General features: G+C 38.5%; 1 protein-coding gene across 1 annotated transcript; it reads left to right on the top strand.

The window, feature by feature from the left end:
* The first annotated feature begins 234 nt into the window (after positions 1-234).
* On the top strand, positions 235-13,163 carry LOC140237084 (biotin-dependent 3-methylcrotonyl-coenzyme A carboxylase beta1 subunit-like). The gene is made up of 10 exons (XM_072317023.1): positions 235-807; positions 1,887-2,065; positions 2,875-2,955; positions 3,658-3,836; positions 4,350-4,539; positions 8,091-8,182; positions 8,715-8,991; positions 11,010-11,105; positions 11,706-11,828; positions 12,895-13,163. The coding sequence occupies exons 1-10, from the start codon at positions 354-356 to the stop codon at positions 12,979-12,981; spliced, it is 1,758 nt and encodes a 585-aa protein (XP_072173124.1). The 5' UTR covers positions 235-353; the 3' UTR covers positions 12,982-13,163.
* Positions 13,164-22,465: the final 9,302 nt, after the last annotated feature.

The following is a 22,465-nucleotide window of genomic DNA, read 5'->3' as shown; positions in this document are numbered from 1 at the left end:
GATCCGTTTTTCCTCTCCACCCTTCAATGGGGAAACACCCGACTGTTTTCCTGTATATAGCTTGTACACATCAGCCAGTAGAGGGCTAGCGTAGTAGGGCAGCACAAGGACGCACTGACTGATTGTACTGTCGCATGTGGAGTACACAGAACGTTAGAACCTGTACCTTTTACATGCTTCCTGTATGCATAATGCATGCAGTTAGTTTGGAACCACCATCCAGGGTGAGACCGAGACAGTATGGCTGCCCTTGACGACTGAACTCGTAGAAGGCAGGCTACTAACCTGTAAACCGTGTGGAGTACGAGTGGATTTGCACATGTGTAATACATGCCTACTGGTACTGAATAAGCATGTCTAACCTAATCACTGGATTTTGCAAAATGAAGTCGGTTTGCTCGATCGCGCGAACTGTCAGCTGCTCGAGAGCCAAGTTGCAGACATCGAGCCGCTGCAAGTGGCACTGCACGCCGTCCCGCTCCTGTAGCGCAGCGGGGGCGTCTCGGCGAGGGGAAACTCCTTTCGTACCCATCGACGGGGAAGTTGACCAGTCGCATCTTGATTATCAGACGAATTACATCCACAACTATGAACTGAATGAGCAGTTGACTGAAATGCTCGGAGTTATTCGAGCTGGAGGTGGTGAAAGGGCAATGAAAAAGCACACCGAACGCAATAAAAAGCTGTTCATCCGAGACAGACTTCGTCTTCTTCTGGATGATTACGACAACGAGTTCTTGGAATTGTCTCCCCTTTGTGGCTGGGAAATGGAGTATGGAACAATACCAGCTGGAAGCAATGTTTGTGGTAAAGAGGGGTCTACTTACATCTCATAACATACAATCATGAAGGGCAAATATAAGGCCATGTAAGGGAGTGAGATGTGCACTTTTTGGCTAGCTATCGTTCGACATTTCTAGGCGCAAACAATATGCCCTAATCTAAGATAAATCCTGCAAACAATGGCATTGCTCCTGCTTTAAATATTGGTTGTTGTTTTTTTTTCTGCTAAGCCAAAAAAAAAAAAAAAAAAGATTCTCAACAATTGTTTCTCGATCAAGTTGAATACAGACTGCTGTTGGTGTAAATTATTACTATTATTGTTCTTGTCAAGTGCCCAAATAAAGTTCAAGTGAAAACCTCACTGCAAATTGTACAATTCTGTGTGCAGCTCAGTTGTAAAGCAGATGAAACAAAACAAAACAAAAGGAGAGAGGCCTTACGAAGCCTAGATAATACCTAGACGAGGGAGGTTTATGTATGATTGTATTACTAACTTTGTTGTAGGGATTTGCATCAGGAAAGGCTTGAGATACATTGTACTTGTCATTCAGAAGTGCTGAACGATTCTGTTTATTAATAGTTACTGTCAAAGCCAAAGGCATTGTGTGGTTCTCATGGCAGTTTATTGACTTGAAATTTTTCCCCTTTTCACTAGTTAGATCAGAAGATGCCGTCAAATCAGGATGCAAGACTTCATTCTAGTTTGAAAAGATTCAAAGTATTGTGCTCCAGATCAGCAGTACCTTTCCCACCTTCGTATTGTCTCTTGCTAGATCTTATACCCCTACACTTTTTGTTCTTGTGTTGTATTATTGTCATCAGACCAATACTAAAAACCTTTGATTTTAAAAAAAATTATATTTGTGTAACTACAGCTGTAGCACAAGCCAATGACATCTGAATTTCTAACCCCGGGGCACTCCGTTGTACACAGTTATACCCAGGCCGGTCGCAGTTACTGAATTTCATGCTTCACCACCCACTGACATTAAAATTGTCAACATATGCCATTGTTAGTTATTTTTAGGCCATGCCTTCAGGCCATATTTTTTATTATTGTTTTTTTTTCTGTCTGGCTCCACTGCACTGTTTACAAATTACAGGCATTGGGAAGATTCGTGGCAAGTGGTGTGCAGTGAGCGGATCGGATGCCACGATCAAGGGGGGCACCAGCTATCCCATTACCGTCAAGAAGCAGCTGCGTCTGCAGGATATTTGTGAGCAGAGCAGGATTCCTGCAATATACATCATCGACAGCGGTGGGGCCTTCCTTCCCATGCAGGTAAAACAGATAATGCTAATTTTTTTTTTTTTTTTTTTAAACCCAAAATGAATGTGCTTTATTGGGCAAGCAGTAGCCCCCCCCCCCCCCTTCAAAAAAAATTTTTTTTTTCTCCATGTATCTAAGTGTACGAGTTTTGTTGCTTAATAAAGATTTGCTTTTGAACAGGTCTCATAAACTCATACTGTTAGCGTGTGATGGAGATACTGGTCATCTTGGCAAGATTGACCCCAGTGAATAACTGCCTTTTCTAAATCTGTAGACAGTTTTTGTTGGTGTTTGTTAAAGGGACGTACAGTTTTGGTTGAGACCTAATTTCAGGTTTCTAACATTTTTTGGTGAGATAATGAGAAACCTCTTATGAAATACGAGAGAGCATGTAATTCTATGAGTAATTAAATGTTTATTTCATGAAAATTGGTTTTGAAATGGCTGAGATATCCAAAAAAGAGCGATTCTAATAAAGTGTGGGACCGACGTTTTATTATGATCGCTTTGTTTTACTTTGTTTTTGGATGTTTCAGTCATTCCAAACCTGATTTTCATCAAATAAACTTTGAATTCCTCTTAAAATGGTATGCTCTGCAATATATCATTTAGTGTTTTCTTGGTATCTCGCAAAAAGTTAAAAGCCCAATTCTCATCTCCACCAATACTGTACCATCTCTTTAAGGGTTTCCCTCTTTATTTGTAAGGGTGAGCATGGGAAATATAGGTCAAGAAACTTTTAGCTTGGTAAGCTCAAACACACCTTATCAGGATCATGTGGCAGTGACTATTAATGTTGAATGTATATTTCTCTCTTGCAGTCAGAGATCTTTCCAGACAAGAATCACGGTGGACGTGTTTTCTACAAAGAGGCCATTCTCTCGGCGCTCGGTGTTTCACAGGTAAATTTTATAAAGCAGTAGCCTTGGCAGAATGGCTGGGACATGTCATCTCACTCCTCTACAGCCATGGGTTTAAAACCAAAGTGTGTGTGTGTGTGTGTGTGTGTGTGTGTGTGTGTGTGTGTGTGTGTGTAGCAAGTTTAGAAGCTCTAGCATGATAGGTATTGAGGCAAAGAATTTTCCCCTCTGGATTGAAAAGTGGATACTACCAACACTACTATTGATCGGTAATCAGTCACTGTGAAACTATGTGAAGCACTCCACACTATTGAGTGAACAAGACTCATCTTCCCTCACTCTTCATTTTGTTTTTGTTTTTGTTTTTCATTTCTTTCATTTCTTTCTTTTCTCTCTTTTTTGGTTGATCGTTTACAGTATGTGAGCCTATTGTGCCATTCTGACCTTGGAAGGCTAATACTGTCAATTTTTTTTTTCTTAAGCATTTTTAGGCATGTATTTACATATTATGTAGACTTCTAGATTTTATTTGCATGAGGGATTTTTGTACTTGATTAGACCCATATTCCAAGAAAGACCATTGTAGCATGTCCTCTTTCCCCTGATTAGTCTTTGTGCCAGGTAGACGGATTTGAACCAGGACATCAAAGCAAATCAAATTGAACAACATAATCAAATAATGAAATGAGACAAAGCTATTAAAGGTAAAAAAGGTTACTAAATGAACATGTTTTGTCATTTCAGACAGCCATCGTGTGTGGGTCATGCACTGCCGGCGGAGCCTATGTTCCCAGTATGGCGGACGAAGCCATCATTGTCCACAAGATAGGCACAATCTTTCTTGGAGGTCCTCCATTGGTCCAAGCAGCCACGGGGGAAGTAGTCACTGCAGAGAATCTGGGTGGAGCTACACTTCACTGCAGGTAAAAATCATCATGTCATTGGACTCTCGTGCAATAGAATCTTGTTTACTAAATTGCCAAGTCTATGAATGAAGGATAATTTGACCATTGATCTTCATGTGTCACATTCATGACCAAGCCTCAAAAAGTAAAATTGACTTGACTGTTTAAACTTCAAGTACAAAGTTTGGATTAAAGGTCGTACACATTTGAGTCTGGGCTTTGACTTGAAATAAGATGTTATTATGCTACAAGGCTGAGAGACATCACTTGCATTCCTCTTTTGGGATCTGACATAAAAAATATCCGAACATTTTTGAATGAAGAGAAGGCAGTAGGTTGCAACGGAAAAAAAAAGAAGAAGTCAAAAACAATTATCAAAGTGCTTGATATTCACTGGATGTCAGCTAGCTCCAGATTGGTTCTTTTCTTTATACTGAGTGCTCAACTGTAAGGCTAACATTCTGTCTTGGTCTTCATTTTGTATTTGTTTTTGTGTTACCTCTGCGTGTGTTTGCCTGTGCCCGTGAAAAGGGTTAGCGGGGTCACGGACCACTTTGCAGCCACCGAGGAGGAGGCGTTTGCCATGGGGCGGGATGCCGTCTCCACCTTCAACGTGGCCACGCCCGAAGAGCCCCAGGATTGGAACGAGCCTCTCTACAGCCAGGACGAGATTCTTGGGCTTGTCAGCGCAACGGGAGAGGTCGAAGGTCACATGAGGCAGGTAAAGATTCTTGTGCTCTGTATTCTGGATGATTTTAGCATTTTGTCCCCACTTTTAGATGTAAAGTTTGTACAAATTTGTTCATGTAACAGTGAACACATGACTTGAAACAAAACAAAGTTCTCAAAAATATTTCATGTTTTTGTTCTTTTGCAAAAACAGATTGATTTATTGAATGACACAGTACAACAGAGCTGTTAGTTCTGGCAAAATTGAACAAGTTTGTCTTGTTGAACATGGAAGGTATTTCTGAATGTTTTATAGAGAGAACATACATTTTGTATACAGTTGATGGTTGTGTGAGAATTTTGTATCTGTAATGAATGCTGCATTTTTATGCCTCCGCCACGAAGTGGTGCCGGAGGCATTATGTTTTCGGGTTGTCCGTCCGTCCGCTTTCGTTTACGCGATAACTTGAGTAATATTTACTGGAATTTTACCAAACTTGGTCCAAGTATGAAGTATGATGGGGCAATTATTTGATTAGACTTTGGGTGAAATTGGCTGAAGGTGAAAGGTCAAAGGTCAAGGTCAAATCATGAAATTGTATCCGTTTACGCGATAACTCAAGACTGGATGGAGCAAATTTCACCGAACTTTGTTGGAGGATGATGTATGATGGGACAATTACTTGATTAGTTTTTCAGTGAAATCGGACAGAGGTCAAAGGTCAAAGATCAAGGTCAAATCCTAAAATTTATCTGTTTACGTAATAACTGAAAACTGGATGAAGCAGCTTTCACCAAACTTGGTCCAAGGATGATGTATGATGGGACAAATAGTTGAGTAGATTTTAGTGACATTGGCAAGAGGTCAAAGGTCAAAAGGTCAAGGTCAAATGCTAAAAATGTTGCAATTTCCCCCATATCTATGCAATGCCCGAAGGTATTTTCTTGAAACTTGGTGTGGACATGTACTACTGCGTAAAGATTCTCCAGAGAGAGTTTCATGTCATAAGGTCAAAGGTCAAAAGGTCAAAGGTTAGGTGAAAATGTTGCAATATTACTTTTCTCTCAAATGCTTCAATGTATCTTCGTGGAACTTGGTACATATGCATGTACTGTCTGGCAGGGATTATGTAGGGAATTTAGGGGTCATGGGTCAATAGTCAGGGGTCAAAGGTCAAGGTCAACTCCTCAAAATTTTACTATTTCCCTCATATACTAGTATATGCAATGCTTGCATTATTAGTTTCAAAACTGAATACGTATGCATTACCTAATGGAGGTTCTCCGGGAAATTTCCAGCCAGAAGGTCAAAGGTTAAGGGTCAAAGGCCAGGTTTCAATGCACCCCCCCAAAAAAAAAAAAGAAAATCTATTTTGTACCGTCATCACACTCTTTCTTTGTACCTTGGAAATTACTCATTGCATAAACTTTCCCAAAATTCCCCAAATATGTGTACCTGCACTCTTAGAAAATTATAGCAAACCCAGTTCAAGACATTTCTGACAAACCTGTCATTTCAATATTTTGCCCGTTATGTGAAACTGTCATGGATCACACATTGTGAAGGCATTGTACTTTATGCCTATTGGGAGAATCATGCATTATGGCGGAGGCATCAGTCGCCATAGCGACATTTCTAGTTCAATCTCTCTCTCTCTCTTTAGAAATATAATCACTTGATTGGATTATCTATCTTGATCACCTATTACCACAGATAAGATACAGGTCAAATCATTTTGTCTAATGTGCTCTGGGAGATAGGGTATGCCTGTCTGGGTTAGGGCTAAAGAATAAAGCTTTCCAATTGGCTATACTGTGATGTTTTCATTGGTTTTGACTTTTTTACTTTTTTCACAATTCATCGTGATTATGTAAAACTTTGATGCTTATGAGTCATCTGCTACATAGTGGTCAATACAAACTTGCTGTCCAAAATGATAGATGGGTGACCATGCGGTCTTCTCGAGAGCTAAGCTCTCATCGTTAAAAATTCTGTTGTCAGTTGAGTGCAGGAAAGTTACTCATGTATTTATGTCACACATGATAAATGATTGAAAAAAGCTTCAAATCAAGTGTGGTGTTTGCCCATATGATTGATATCCTCACAACACCTTGCTGGACGTGTAAAGAAAATACTCTTATTGGTTTATACGCATTCTCTGCACACTAAAATGCACCCTGAAATGCTCCCCAGCTAGTTCAGTCATCAATAGTGTGTTCTATTATATGAAAAGCTTAGCCATTTTAACCTTTGTAGCATATTCATGTAGTATTTGATAAAGATCATACTATTTACTAGTAATCATATCAATGAGTAGTGCTACACTTGCCCGTCCATCCAGAACATGTGAATGGACAAATGAAACGTCTGCATGAACTTTGACCAGGAGTTGTTAATCATTACAGTGCATTTGTTTTTTAGCTGCTGCAGAGCGCAGAAGTGTAATTAGACATAGATTAGCTCTGTCAGCGTACACAAGGTAACTGCAGAAGTTAATAAGAGGAGTGTCACTGTCAAATAATTTTTGGTACTTATGTGCAGATATCAATGTGAAGGACAGTACATGTAGTCATTTGTCAGTGTTTGAAGTAGTCTTTCTAACAGGAAAATATGAATGAAGGCATCTGGTAGAGAAAACAATATGGTTGGACTTCTTGTTCCTTTTTTTTTTTGAAAATTTGTTTTATCTATTTATGTTTTTGTTTTGTTTTGTTTTGTTTTGTTTTGTTTTGTTTTGTTTTTGTGTGACCTTAGCACCGCTGCATGGTAAAACCACTTTTGGGAGTGTTTTAACCTTGAATAGGCTGGGAAATTGGGAAAGTTCTTATCACCAAATTTTGCAAATGGTTGTCTTTTCAGTGGATTGTTATGTAATGAATGATTAGCCTATGTGGTTAAAAAAGAAAAGAAAAGAAGAGATATATATTGTCTATAGGTCCTACTGTACTTGTTATCCCATCAGCATGTAATATGCAAATTTGTGCTCGATGTTGCAATATGTAAATATTTGTCTATTTTTATATTCTCTTGTTATTGTCTGTACTCATTTTTTTTTTACAGCATGTAGATCTATGTGTCAATTTCTGCTCACATTACAATATATATAAATTTATTCTGTTTTTAAGATCTTTAAGTGCAGAGTGGCTTTGAAGTTGCTTATCAGTTGACCAGTGAAAGTCATACACAAAATATCTTTCTTGCAGATTTTTTATTTAACTTCGCAGTTCATATTCTTTGTTTTTCTGATATACTTCTGTATTTGCTATTTTATTTCATTATTTTACATTTCTAATACATATGTACATGTATTTTTCTTTTTAACATAATGATATTGCAACACATACATTAATGAAAGGATAAATTTGCAAATGGTAAAACTAAGGCATTGCTTTGCCATTTGGATAATGCACAAGTGGCAAAATGTTATGTCAAAATGCATGGGAAACACCAGGGAATCAAAATCACAAAAAATAAACTCGAGAGGCAGAGGATTAAAACTGCCCCACCAACTTCCCATGAATTTGTGACAGTTTTATGCATGTATTCACGGTAGAGTTTGATAACAAATTTTTTAAAATATCTCCTGACTGTCTTGTATGCAGATATTGGCACGACTTGTGGACGGCAGTAGACTGCATGAATTTAAGAAGCTCTTTGGTCCCACTCTGATCACAGGCTTTGCATTTGTGAAAGGGTGAGTAAGATCAGAAAATCTGTAAGAGAATTCACGTGAAAATATATATATCATGTACATGCTTTCACTGTCCTGTCCCCATGACTCTAAAATCTTGAATATCAGTTGAGAGCAAAATATTGTTTGATACATGTAAAAGTGAGCAAGTCATGTTTTAAGGGAAGGCACACTTTGCTTTTTGAATGTTTTCCAAAAGTGCTCATGCATCCTGGTCTCAGCTTAATGTGGCACACAACAACTTAATACTGTAATCATGAATTGTTTGAAATTGCATTGCATATGGCAAAAGAAAAAAAGTGCATTTATTGGGATTTTAAGAAGTCTTATACTGAAGTCTACATTTTTGGATTGTTAATCTGATCATCGCTATGGGGATAGCCGTATGCATTAACACGGTTAAGTCTGTGACATGATCAAACACAGAAAGTTGATTTTGTGCTGTATGCAAAGTTTGTCTACTCATGCTGTAAGATTTTGAATGTCTACCATCAAACAAATGATTAATTGACATTTCTACCTTTCCATTCATCAGCCACCTGGTAGGCATTGCGGCCAATGATGGCCCCCTGACGCACGACGCCGCCGTCAAGGGGGCGCACTTTGCCCAGCTGTGCCAGCATCGGAACGTCCCGCTGGTCTTCCTCCAGAGCGTGTCGGACATCGAGGAGAGCTGGGCGGAGGGGGATGCGGAGCTCCTGGGGGAGACCATCCGGGCCCGGGCCGGGATGGCGTCGGCGGTGGCCTGCCTGACAGTGCCCAAGATCACGTTCATCGTCGGCAACAGCATCGGCTCCAGCAGCGTTGCCATGGTAAGCAAGATCACGACAGTTAACCTTGTGAATGCTCAGAGTGCCGATTGGCACAAAACTGCCATAGCATTGAACGCAATTTCCAAAGTCTTTGGCTCTGAAAGGGTTGAATGCTTCAAAAGGGTATTTGCCTCAGATAATTATTTGATTTGGATTAATCCCAAAATATTAGTAGTGTACATCTGTGAAGTTTAAGGAAAATTAGGCAGTCTGTTTAAAGGACAAGTTCACCTTCATGTAAATGTGCATTGAGTGAATGCAACAATATTAGTAGAACACATCAGTGAAAGTTTGAAGAAAATCTGACAATCCGTTCAAAAGTTAAGAATTTTTAAAATATCTGCGCAATTACTGCTGGATGAGAAGACTACTACAGAGTGTGATGTCACATGCGTACAACGATATAATGAAAATAAAAAGAGAATTTCACAAAATTTTACTTTTTGAATAAAGTGCACATTTCTTGGACTTGTTACCGATGTATGTTAAGGATAATATTATTCCCCTTGCCTTCTGAAAGAGAGAAGTCAAGTGTTCTTTTGTTATGCGAGAAAAGTGAAAATAAGGTGAATTTTCTTTATACTGTCTTTATTCTCATCCAGCCATAACTGAGCAGAAACTTTTAAAAATTCATAACTTTTGAACGGAATGTCGGATTTTCATCAAACTCTCACTGATGTGTTCTACTAATATTGCTGCATTCACTCAACCCACATGTCTATGAAGGTGAACTTGTCCTTTAAATGTTATGAATTTTCAAATTTTTGCTTTAGTCCATGTGCCATCGTCTCCAGATAAGGAGACTACAACACCTAATGATGTAGCAGAAGGGCAACAATAAATTTCTGCTTTAGCCACTTTATGAGGTATCCCAGAAAATCTGATTTTTATCACAACAAAAAGTTTACAATTTGTTGATCCTCAGTATTTTGTTAGCATGAAAGCTTTGGTCAGCCTATTAAAAAAAAAGACACTCTTGGTACGGGGAAGCACATTTTTGTCCCGCAAAGTTGGCGCAATGCTGCATAGGTGTGAGGACAGTGCTTCTCTGGTTCCTTGGTTGCTTATTTAGTGTGACTGACAGGAAGGCATGTCCGTAGACAGGAAGATACCACTTGTAGTGAGGGAAACAGCTGGTCTCATCAACTTCTATACTTCACTAACTGTTCAAGCTGTGACAAACTATGATGCCCAGAGGCCGTTATCCAAGTGAAGCAAATTGCTAATCGATAGATCTGGTCTATTCACCTGTGTACTTTACGATATCATGAAATAGATGTACATATATACCATACATGTAATAATCAGTTTCTTTTGAGTACTGTAAAAGTGGAAATTTTCACGGTGTTGAAATTTTCGCGCATTTCGCGCAACCAGAAACTAGCGCGAAAATAAAAACACGCGAATATTTTTGCTTGCCATACGTTCCTGTGCGTGATGTCGTGATTCCGCGGAATTAAAAACACGCGAAACTCTTCTGACCCGGCCTAGCGCGAAAAATTAGTCGCGCGAAAATATCCACTTTTACTGTACTCTTGTTTTTTATTTCATATGAAAATTGTTGACTTTATTGTAATGACTTCATTTGTGCAAGTGGAGAAGTAAAAACAAACTGAAACTAAAACATTGTGTCTCTTGAAGAAAATTTATAATTGCATAAATTGATAAACATACACTTGTGCACACACACACAGAGTCAGTGGAGAAAATGATGTCTTTGACACTTATTCAACTTACTAGTTTGAGGAATTCAACATCTGCAATAGCATTCAAGGCCAGACTGAAGACATTTTGTTTAAAACTTTGCTTGTAATCTTTTCCCCCATTTCCCCTCCCCCTTTTATTTTCCTCTGAATATTATATGGACTAGAAGGATGGCACACATTAGCACTGTACACCATCTTAATTGTTACTACCAAAATGAAGATGTTGGCATGTGATGTGGTTATGTATGTCCTTCTCTGTATAATACCTTCACCCCTCCCCCTTTCTTTGTGTCCTTGTTTTTATGATTGCAGTGTGGTGCATCGTTTGACCCTCGTTTCAGCTTCATGTGGCCCAATGCCAAGTTTGCTCTCATGCAGCCTGGAGAAAGGGCAAGACTGGTAGCAGAGGTAGGGGTGCTGCTTTGAACTGTACTTCTTCTGCTCTGTTTTGATGTTGCGATGTCACAATCCCAGTAGGATTGCAGATGTTGCAAGGGGATTATGTGAAGCAAAGTTTAAACTTTTAAAATGCCCTTGACAAATTATAAGAAGTATTGTACAATGGCAGTGTCTTTGTTTTCTACCTATAAAAACATTTGGTACAACACATAGTGGGACTAGCAGACATAATGCAAGCAGGATGACATACTGAATTGACTTAGAGTTTCTGACAAATCTGAAAACATCTATCTCTTATATCAAGAGCCAAGACAGTGCAATTCTTTAGGGTCATTTCAATTTCTACTATGACTACATTGGTATGAGACCCCAACATTAAATGTACATTGTATACTGTATGAAAGATGTGCATTCATGTGACTGTGTTGTCGTTAGTTTTTTTGGCGGTCATCATCATGAACTGAAATCTTTATGCCAAACTGGATGCTAGAATATACAATTTTGGTACCGGTACATTCAAAATGACAGATGTCAGATCGTCTATTTGTCTTTGTGTTGACAAGTTTTTTTTTTTTTCTTTACTTTCTTCTTCCCTTGCGCATTACCAAGGAATATGGGCAGCCAGAGAAGGAGGAATCGCTCAGAGCCAAGTACGAGAAACAGGCAACGGCCGTCTATGCCTCCAGCCGCTTGTGGAATGATGGTGTCATTGCACCCCAGGATACAAGACAGGTAAGATCAAAACTATTGCCGTGACAAGTAAGGTTTGGGCACTGGTGATTTTGTTGACCACCATGTACCATATTCTTTCGAGATGCATACTGGTCAGGACGAAACAAGGACCTCCTGACCAGATGTTTTGACAGGGGTGTTCCTGCTGAAGTTTTTAACATGTTGGTAAAAACAGGAATGAGTAGATCCTCATTAACCCATTGAAGACGGACTGATTTTGCTATAACGTGTATTTCCCAAAGACACCAGCCCGAGTATTCTCGGGACTTGTCTTCAACGGGTTAAGATGATGCAGCAAAGAAAGCATTTGGTGCATGGTGGACCACAGATCAACTCAGCTCAAGCTTGAAATAGTTCACTTTTCACAGCCAGTTGCCACCAAACTATCTTCTGTCATGTTCTTCATTATCTTTTTCTGTAAAACCTCTTTCAAACTTTAATGACACGTGTACCTAAGCAAAATGGGTAGGTCTGTAATGACAGGAAAAGACCATATTTCCTTCCAATCTTCATTTTTCCAGGTCCAAAGCTGATGGTGCAAATTCCTTAATAATTCTTGTTAACAGTATTGCATAAAATCTTTCCAAAAAAAAAAAAAAAAAAAGGAATTGCTGTTTGTTATTAAATTGTGCTAGAGTCTTGTTATTAATTTCATTGTGTTAAAGCTGATTATTAAGTGAACTTCATAAAATACTATGTATGCCAAGTATTTTATGAGCATAACATGTCATGGAAAGGGGCTTGTATGAGAATTTTGTAAGTGGCTAAGAGTGCTTTTGAGATTCACAGCGATGGAAAGAAAAATTTGTTTTTTCCATCTCCACGAAGCAATGTGAGCAGTATCCCACCTAGGATGTTATATATATATATAATTGCATATTTATGACAGTAGGCAATATTCAGTGAATATTTTTCGACTTGCAAGTTTGGTGAAAATAAAAACCCTGCAAAATAAATGCTGTGTATAGTGCTCGGGTTTCAGACATTGATTATTGTGATTTGTGTTCTTTCATTGCCTGGAAGAAAAGAAATGAAATGTGACACTACAACTTCAATTCTTCTGTAGGTTCTTGGGCAGTGCCTGAGTATACTGTCGCAGCAGGCAGCTAGTCAGCCGTTCGTCTACGAAAAGAGGGCGGTATTGCGAATGTGATGTCTGCGAGAGTTCGGGTCTACATTGTACACACTCCTGAGCAGTGTAGTGACAGAGTATGTAACTGTACACCTTCACCTCACTGCAGCTCTACAGTATCGTACAATATTTCCTGTGCTTACTGAAGTTATCATTCCATGTAAGCAGTGCTTGTCAGGGGGCGGATCCAGGAATTCCATAAAGGGGAGGCACCTTTACAAAATTATGGGGGGGGGGGGGTGCACACCCCCTCCCCCCCATTTTGTTCTCTTTATTTCTTTTGTCTTAACAAAAAATAAAGAGGGGGCGTATGCCCGGTGAGCCACCCTCTAGATCCGCCACTGCTTGTACAGTATATGAATACTCCTATTTTAGGGGAAAATATGCATGAAATATAATTATTATAATATATGAATGCAATGAGATGGATAGGACCTCTTGTCTGTATGTATTGTACTTGTCCAATAATGAGTAACATCTGTGAAAGCTCTGCAGTAGGATGCTCTTGTTTTGATGGATTACCAAGTGAGGATCAATTGTGTATGATTTTGTTTGGAGTAAGTGCCTTTAAACTTCTTGTGTGTGAGTAGATGTGTGTAAAGTGGAGACAAGTTTAGAAAAGTGAATTTCCTAAGACAGTATGTAGCTGCAAAGGACACCTGAAATAAAAGAATGCATTAGTTGCCATCTTTGTTCCTGTACCCCACATTTTTTTTTTATTTTTCTGTTTGTTTGTTTGTTTGTTTGTTTTGGGTGTTTTTTTTTTTTTTGGAGGGGGGGTGGTGGGGATGGGGGCAGGATACTACACAAACTTGCCTGTGTCTTGTCACCATAAGATGGAAATATCAGATCCGCTTGTCTGAAATGAGTGTGTAAGCCAAAACGCATAAGTTATGGATGGACGATCTATCTCAATGCAGTGCTGATAATGTTGCAAAACACATTCATACACCGTACATGTACAGTTGTCTGCAAAAATATTACCAGGTAATACCCCTAAAATTGTTTTTTTTTTTAATTTCTCATGAAATAATACATTTGTATGGTGGCAATCAGGTATTAGTTTGATACCTTAAATTGTCATACTAAAAAGATGATTACATTTCCAGGTTTATCCCATTAGCTTATTAACAGAGGAAATGCGAAGATGTTTATTTTCAAGGCTTTCTATACTTTACACTGTGTATAATCAGGGTTCAAAATTTAAATTCATTATGTCAGGGCTCAATATGAAAGATATCACCAAAATCACAGTATTGTAAGGAAACCTGCATGGTAGTGCACTTGTTGTGTCACATCCTTGCTGTAGTACAGTTTATTAATCTTGGATATAAACAATGTATTTCATACAAGAAGACTGCTGGTAATGAATCTCCTTATGTATTACTAGGTGCGTTCGAGCGCTCTTTGAAGGCGAACTGTACCGTATCGAACCCGCGCCAGAGGAGCGCTCGAACGCTCCTGAAGTGTTCCGTACCGTACTGTACCGAGCCAAAAGTGGACCACTTCCCGATGTGCTCCATAAGCGTACCAAAAGCATACCAAAAGTTCGCTGTAAAGCATGCGCGTATCATGTGCATACGTCACAATGCAAATACATCATTCTCTTTGTTCGGGTGAGGTACGCTTTGTCTACAGAGCGCTCGAATGCTTCAAATCTGACACAGTTCGGTATGGTACGCTTTGGTTCAGTTCACTTTGGTTGGCTTCAGAGCGCTCAAATTCACCCATAGATGATGTGCTCCTTCACGTCTTATTTCTTTTTCACATGAAGCTGTTGAACTGCCCCATAACAGCACTGTGCTGAAGATACAGTATACACCAATATGTACAGATGGGACTGAGCAAGTACATGCACAATGCTGTTATGATCTACCTCCTTTGGCAAAACAGTAACATAATCTTCCATCTCTTTTCTTTTTGTAGCTCTGTATCCTGCAAATCATATTTTAACCCGTTGAGGACGAGTCCCGAGTATACTCGGGCAGGTGTCTATGGGAAATGCATGTTGTAGCAAAATCAGCCCGTCCTCAACGGCTTGACAAAAAGTGCTTGGAGTGATGGTGTTTTATTCTGATACATCAATTGAGCAAGCAATACATATTTTCTGTAGCATAATGAACACTGGTGATAACATTGATCTACATTGTAGTGTCAGTATTTGTTCTGGGCAGATATATGGCCTCAGTTATGTTATTTTGTTTTTGTTATTGTTATTTTTGTGTTGTTTTTTGTTTTTCTTACTTTGTTGCCTTACATTGATGTACTGACATGGCATGTATTTTACTTGTAAAATTGGCATGTATTCCTGTCGCACGCCATGTAGACTGAAATGTTGAGTATTTTCCAACTGTACAAAAGGGTAAAGATATGTACAGCCACCACAGAATATAAAAATGGACTACTTGGACATGGGAGTACACATTTCCCTGTATGTTACAGTACACTCTTGAATAATACACTGTCCATCAAATAAGTGTTCTGCCAGAAATTTGTTTTTTACATTATTATCTTAATGAGTTCTCTCCTTCCAGCAAGTTGAACATTACACAAAGTTTAAAGTTTTATATATGTATTTGGTGTAAAATGCTTATGGTTCAACCACCATCCTGTGTCATCCAGGTAATAAAAAAAAAAAACAATTTTTGGAAATCATGCGGTAATCTTGCTCCATGAAGGCAGTGTTTCCATTTACCGGAGTCTTTGATGCTTAAACAGTAATGGCTGTATTCCTTGACATGTGATCGGTTACTGTAGAAAGATTACAAGAACAAAACCAATGAACTGTGTGTAATTGTTGTTCAATTGTAAATGGTATACATATATATAATATTAAAAGGAAAGAGTGATAAACAATCTGAACTGAATGTCCTCACTTCCGTGCTTCTTTTAATTGTGTCGTCTCTTTATAAATTGTCCCTCTTGGATTTTTTTTTTTCGTGAAGAGTGATTGTCCCTTGAAAGAGTTTACAACATTAACACGGTCAAGCTTGCATGAGTTGAAAATACATTATATCCAAAAACAAAACCTTTTGGTACCATTCACATGTACGGGTCTGCCCTTGCGGGCCGAAGAAGTTTTAAATATGGATAGATCGACACAGGGTTGAGGTCAATGTACTTTGTTCAGTCTTCCTGGGATGTTCATTTTAAGTAAGGTTGACTGCATATTTTCTTTTGGTTGAATGTATGTATACGTGTGTATGTGTGGAGCATGTGTTTGTATATACATTTGTATGTTCATGCTGGTAAGTTTTGGTACCACAATACACTGCATAAACTTATAAAGTTTGACAGAACATCATGAACCACGAGTCTGATTCAGGGGTCGCACTTAACTTTTTTTTTAACTAGCCAGGCGGACTACTTAGAATCAATTTTGACACTGAAGCAATATTTTGGCTAGCCAGACAGACTAGTAACTTTAGAATTTTACGATTTTTAGCTAGTCCGATGTGATTTTGGGTGGCCAATGGCCAGCGGACCATCGCCAATTTCAAACCCTGCTGATTTACAGATGTCGTAGCAGTGTGTTGTTATTCTGAGGCCACGCCTGATATGTGTACCCGTGCTTAAGTTTTTTCTTAACCTATACATTTTAATAGGTAGTTGCACAAACAGTGCACCTATCAATATCTGTATCATACACCCCCCCCCCCCCCCCCACACACACACACACAAGAAGTCAACATCTGAAAATAAGTTTTCCTGGGTCAACAGATGAGAATATCAAGGCATATTCAAGCATTTATTGAACCATCATCACACTGTATTGACCATGCTCCACTGAGTCGAAGGGACAATATTTCTCCTCCCCCACATGCAATGTTATGACAAAAGAAAGAAGCAAGCGAAGTACAAAGTCAGAGAAGAAGAATTTGAAGTATCAAAAAGTGGTAAATGTCAACTCACATTGGCCCGCAAATGTTTAAATCATTTTTTTAGATCACCAATAATGATATCTGTTTAAATATACATGCCTATGAATCTCATCCAGCTGACGTAAGAATCAGAACAGACGCATTTGCACATAATTTCTCGCTCTACTTACAAATTAAAAACTCTATGATTAAAAGATATACAAGATATCATATTACGTAGCTGCCGTTTCCTGGAAAATATTACTTGCAGGATGTTTCAGAAAGATCTAAATACATTATTGTACGTTATAAAGCAGAAATCTACAGTTTGTTCTTCTTTTAATTATTGAAAAAAAAATCTTAACATATTAGATTTGTTATCAACAAAATATTTTCTCTTCTTATGACAAATTCCAGAAGATGAGTAAAACTCAACAAACACTTGTATCTCTTACGAACAATGAGATACAGTTACACTAAATCCATTCTGGCTTACGCCTTTTCCTGCTCAGTATGTCAGCATGCCACCGACACAGTATACAAACAAGTTAACGATGGTAGTGACCAAAATAACGCATGCTGCCGTAATATATGTCTGCTATCTAAAATGGAGCAGAAATCAGCTGCTCACAAAAGAGATCTCTTCTAGTTTAACCTTACACCCTTTCCATGTCCTGCATGTTACACATAATTCATTTGTGTTAACCAGAACATTGAGTGCAAAGTCAACGTAAACTTGCTATTAAGGTCATCATGCCATTTTTCTGTTAAACACCGATTTTATCGAACGGTGTGAACGAATCTGCCTACTTTTACTTGTAAGCCCCTTTCCAATTCAGGCAGCTTTTAAAAGGGTCCTCACACAAACAAACAAACACACACACACATGCACACACTGAATGGTTAAATATACCAGTACTAATTGTTTTGAAGATGTCACGCTGCTTTGAAGGATACATGTAAGTGTATCAAGCTTTGCAAACCACTGGGCAGATCAAGCATTATTGCTTGAATTGGTCACAACATTTTCCATTGCACTTTAAGATTGAAACAATGTACTCGACATGAAGTATGACATGCATACCATAAACGAAGGCTATTTGATGGCGTGGAAATTGTCTACTAGTGCAAAAAATCAAAAACACTGAAATCTCTAGCTGCATACATTTTGTCTATGTGAATTAGCACTATAATCCTACTTATGCATTAAAAGTCAGCAAAATTACAAAGACAAGATATACGTGTCACTTGTCTGAGTGCAAAAAACTTCCTTCAAGCAAAACTTCCCACCTTCACAGTAATGCATGCACGCGGTCATGTACTGTACATGCACAAGGAATGACTCCACTGACGTGAATATAAATACTTGTTAGACAATCAATATACACGTTCTACATTCTCTACATAGTCTCCAATAATTCTTGAGAAAAATACAAGCTTTCACAGCTTTATTTGTACACACAGGAGAACTATGATATAATGAGCTGCTTGAGATTGCTAAAGATTTCCTCATTATGTTGTGTATCTGGGATAAACACAAAAGAACAGGGGGCCCTACAAACGGAATGGGACCTGCATAATTACCTCATTATATAAGGTATCTCGTTCTAACGAGTTTCCACCATACTACAGTGTACCAATGACCTAGTAGTAATGTACATCTGACTCTTTTGAAAGGAGACTCTGGGATTTTAACCCTTTATGGACCACAAGCTTTGCATGCCACTGACATTGTGTATACACAGGTTGTCCATGGTAATGTAAGAGTAAATCTCTTGTGGTGCACAAGCACTGGTGGACAAGATGATTTACCAAAAAGACATATTCCTCTCAACGCAGAAATTCAAACAAGGTATTGTACCTGGCAATGGCGGGGTGATAGTAGAAACAGTGCCATCAGAAAGAGCACTCCATGTTAACCCTAGAGATGCTACATTAACTTTAACTAGTCACTCACTACACTGTATGTGTACATAAAGTTTGCCCACATAGTTTACTAGTATCTCACAATCTAAAGCAACATATATTTTATGGCCACCATTAAATACAAGTGAGGTTGGATGAAATTGTGATACTGTTTACTGAATTACATGATGCACATGAGGTTTCCAAGAATTGGCCACACTTTGACAGCAGGTACCAATTGTAACAATAGACATTGCACAAGAGAAAAAAAAAATGTTTGAACGACCTATATGGTCCTTTTTTCTTTTTTTGAGAACCTGAAGTGACGACACTGCATCAGTTCACTCACTCACGGGCCTGGGAAGAACTGATGATATAGAGGAGTGTTTTTAAGAAAAGTACCACAAATATGATCACATTAATTGATTTTAACATGATATCTACATCATATTTAGCTTTGATGCACTTACTTTGTTGTAATAAGGGTATGCAAACCACTATGAAAAAAAAAATTGTAACCTTACACTTCATAAGTTACCCTAATGGATACAGACACATGGTGCAATTTACTGTGAAGACGATTACTTGTACTTTTTAACATAATTGTCAATCACAAGTTACAGATTGTGTTGTTCCATACTATCGTTTTTTAAACAAAAACCTTCTCAGATATGTCATGTAAAGTTTCCTTTGGAACCACAGGTACATTTTGTCGAAACCACTAAAAAAGGTCACATCTGCCATTATTCAACACTCATTATGACACTGCATATCAAATATGCACAGATCAAACCAGAAAATGGTCATGGATTTTGATGTATAGATACAAAAATTTTCATTATTCAGGACTGAATCACTGTTTTTCACAACTATACATTATATAATCACATTTGTCTCAAGTATCACAATTGGTCAGATCATCATTGAAACAGTTTTTTTTTTCCTTCTATGTCAATCATATATGTATGTAGCAATGTCGACAACAAAGTGGCTAGAATGCCAATATCTTTTTCTTTTCTTTGTAAACACACATTTCCAAAAGGGACACATTCTTATGATGTAGAAATATGTAATTTTGTGATTTCGGTAACAAAAAATATATTTTTTCTTTTTTTCTTGATACCATTCTTACCAATGTGACATAACAAATTATTATTTTCTTTTTATGAGGACAGCGCATTCCTCATTTTTCATTTGCATTCACTAAATCCACACATACATATGAATTCAGGGAAACTTTTTCACCTTGAAACTATTGATGTCAGGGTCACATACATCCAATAACCCAGTATCTTGTGATACACATGAAAGAGAAACATAGCAGAAAGGCCTGCTATTCTTGTAGCATGAATTAATTGCACTCTTTCAACGAAATAAGTTTGAAAGTTTACCAATTGCTGGCGGTGTTCAGAGGTTGAAGACGAGCAAAGCTGCTGCAACAATGATACTTTATTTGATGTTCTCAAGTTCGGTGGTTTTTCTTCGTCTCATGTGGCACCGCGGGCCTGGCTGATATCAGTTGCTGACCATTGCTGGGGGGTATTTCATAAAGCTGTTCTTAAAGTTACTTACAACTTAAGAATGACTGGTGATCAGTTCTGATGTGCTATACTTAGCAGAATTTCAATAATTCAGCACAAGAACTGATCACCAGTCATTCTTAAGTCGTTCGTAACTTTAAGAACAGCTTTATGAAACATCCCCCTGGTCACCTGGGGTGGAAGCCACAAGGGGTCAGCATCTGCCCACTTTCCCTGTGTGTGTTTGGGGACGGACAGCGGTGATGAATGGACGATTCTGGTTTGGAGGTGATCGTCATGCTGGGTAGCATAGTGCACTACGTATACAGTAAATAATTTCTGTCAATAATCAGTGCCTCATATATATATATATATTACAAGTTCACAATCAATACTACAGAATTATGATATGTCATCAAAATGGAGAGAGAAAAAAACACAAATGACAGCACGAGAGGAGATACAGGTGTACAATATTAAGACATAATTCTAAACTCCAAGATTACAACTGTAATTTACACCTATAGTACTGCTAAGAGTGTATTTGGATGACATCACACTGGATTTTTCACGCTTCTGACCTATACTCTACATCTTCATACACTTATCCCCATGGTAACACCACAGTGTTGGTAGCACATATGAAAATGCATGCATGGTTACAAATACTTAATGTATAACATATTTCTGTTGAAACGGAGATGCACACACACACACAAACAAAACTTCTTTTGAGCTAACATGACACCGTTGCTACAAACAAACATGTCCTGATGATACAAATTGTATAATGATTGGTGTTACAACACAAAATCTGCATACTGTGAAACTACTTAGGATGACAGTGAGACTTGCACATGATGTGTGCATCTTTGCAGAAAAAGAGGTTAAAAAACGGCTCAAAACCAGCAACGTATCACTGAGAAAGCAGAAAAATCAGATGCCTAGGAAAGATATAGATTTTGGCAATGTATGAGGGATGTCTACACACAGAACATGAAATATCAATGTGTTGATTTTTTTTCCCATTGCCTCTAAACAGAATGCAAGCACATTACTTTGCACTAAGCTGATTGCAGAATAAAAACATTATCAGGTGTACAAATGGAACCACAGAAAACAAATGAAGTGAAGATATCTACTATTTTTCTGCCCTTCCTGGCTTTCACACAATTCATTGTACCTCTGACACAATTTTGCCCTAACTACTTCTCCACATCACTATCATGTGAAAGTTTTCAAAGCCAGGACAACAATATGCAAGGCCAGCTCCAATTCATACAATAGCTCAAGAATAAATACGATTTTGAAGCCAGCACTGGCATAACTCTAGCTTTGCGCATCTTACCATCTGATCAAATGGACATCCACATATTTATGATGACCGCTTACTGACCAGTGCGCTCAAGCACGCTGCAATGTGAAACTTTGTATCACTTTGACTGCTTGGAACACTATCCTTTTTAAGAACTGTCCTTATCTTGGGATATCAACCTCCAATAAATTGCAAAATCGGAACACACTTTTATCGGCTGCAAATGGAGAATGCGACCTTTGTGACCTTGACCTCTGACCCTTCACTATCCATCAATAGCAAATGATGGTCGGAGACTTACTCTGACTTCCCTCCCTCGCATTTCTTCTCTTCTCTGCAGATAAAAATGACTTGCATTCTCCTACTCCCTTCTTAAATAACATGCTGTACAGGTAAGGATAATCACGATGAAGAGAACAGCTACCTGTTCGTATGACTTTCATGACGGGCGATAGTCTAGGAGGTAAAAACAAACAGGTTCACATACGTTCGTATTGTACCTTGGACTTTATGGTCGCAGTACGCATGGTAAGACTCTTAGAAAGAAAGTTCACTGGTTTTAAATATACATAACTTTGTATTCTTTGATGCAGCACTTCAACCAGTACTGTACCATGAATAAGAATTCTCCTTTGGTCTACACCATTCTACCCTCGGTCCTCTGTACACCCTCTCTGATAATGAGATGTAAACATTGCTGGTATGGTACAAGTTGAGACAATCTGAGGTATTTTCCTGTCTGTTTGACTGTCCAAGTGCTATGTGCAATGTGGAATGCTTAAACATTTGTGTAATGCCCAAAGGACACATCCCCACCATCCCCTGCCAACCCCCCCCCCCCCCAAAAAAAAAAGAGAAAAAGAGAGAGATACAAGAATACTCCGGTGATCCCATCTTTTCTCCCA

This window comes from Diadema setosum, chromosome 13, assembly GCF_964275005.1.
Source record: "Diadema setosum chromosome 13, eeDiaSeto1, whole genome shotgun sequence".
NCBI lineage: Eukaryota > Metazoa > Echinodermata > Echinoidea > Diadematoida > Diadematidae > Diadema > Diadema setosum.
This window is presented reverse-complemented; position numbering and strand designations above follow the sequence as displayed.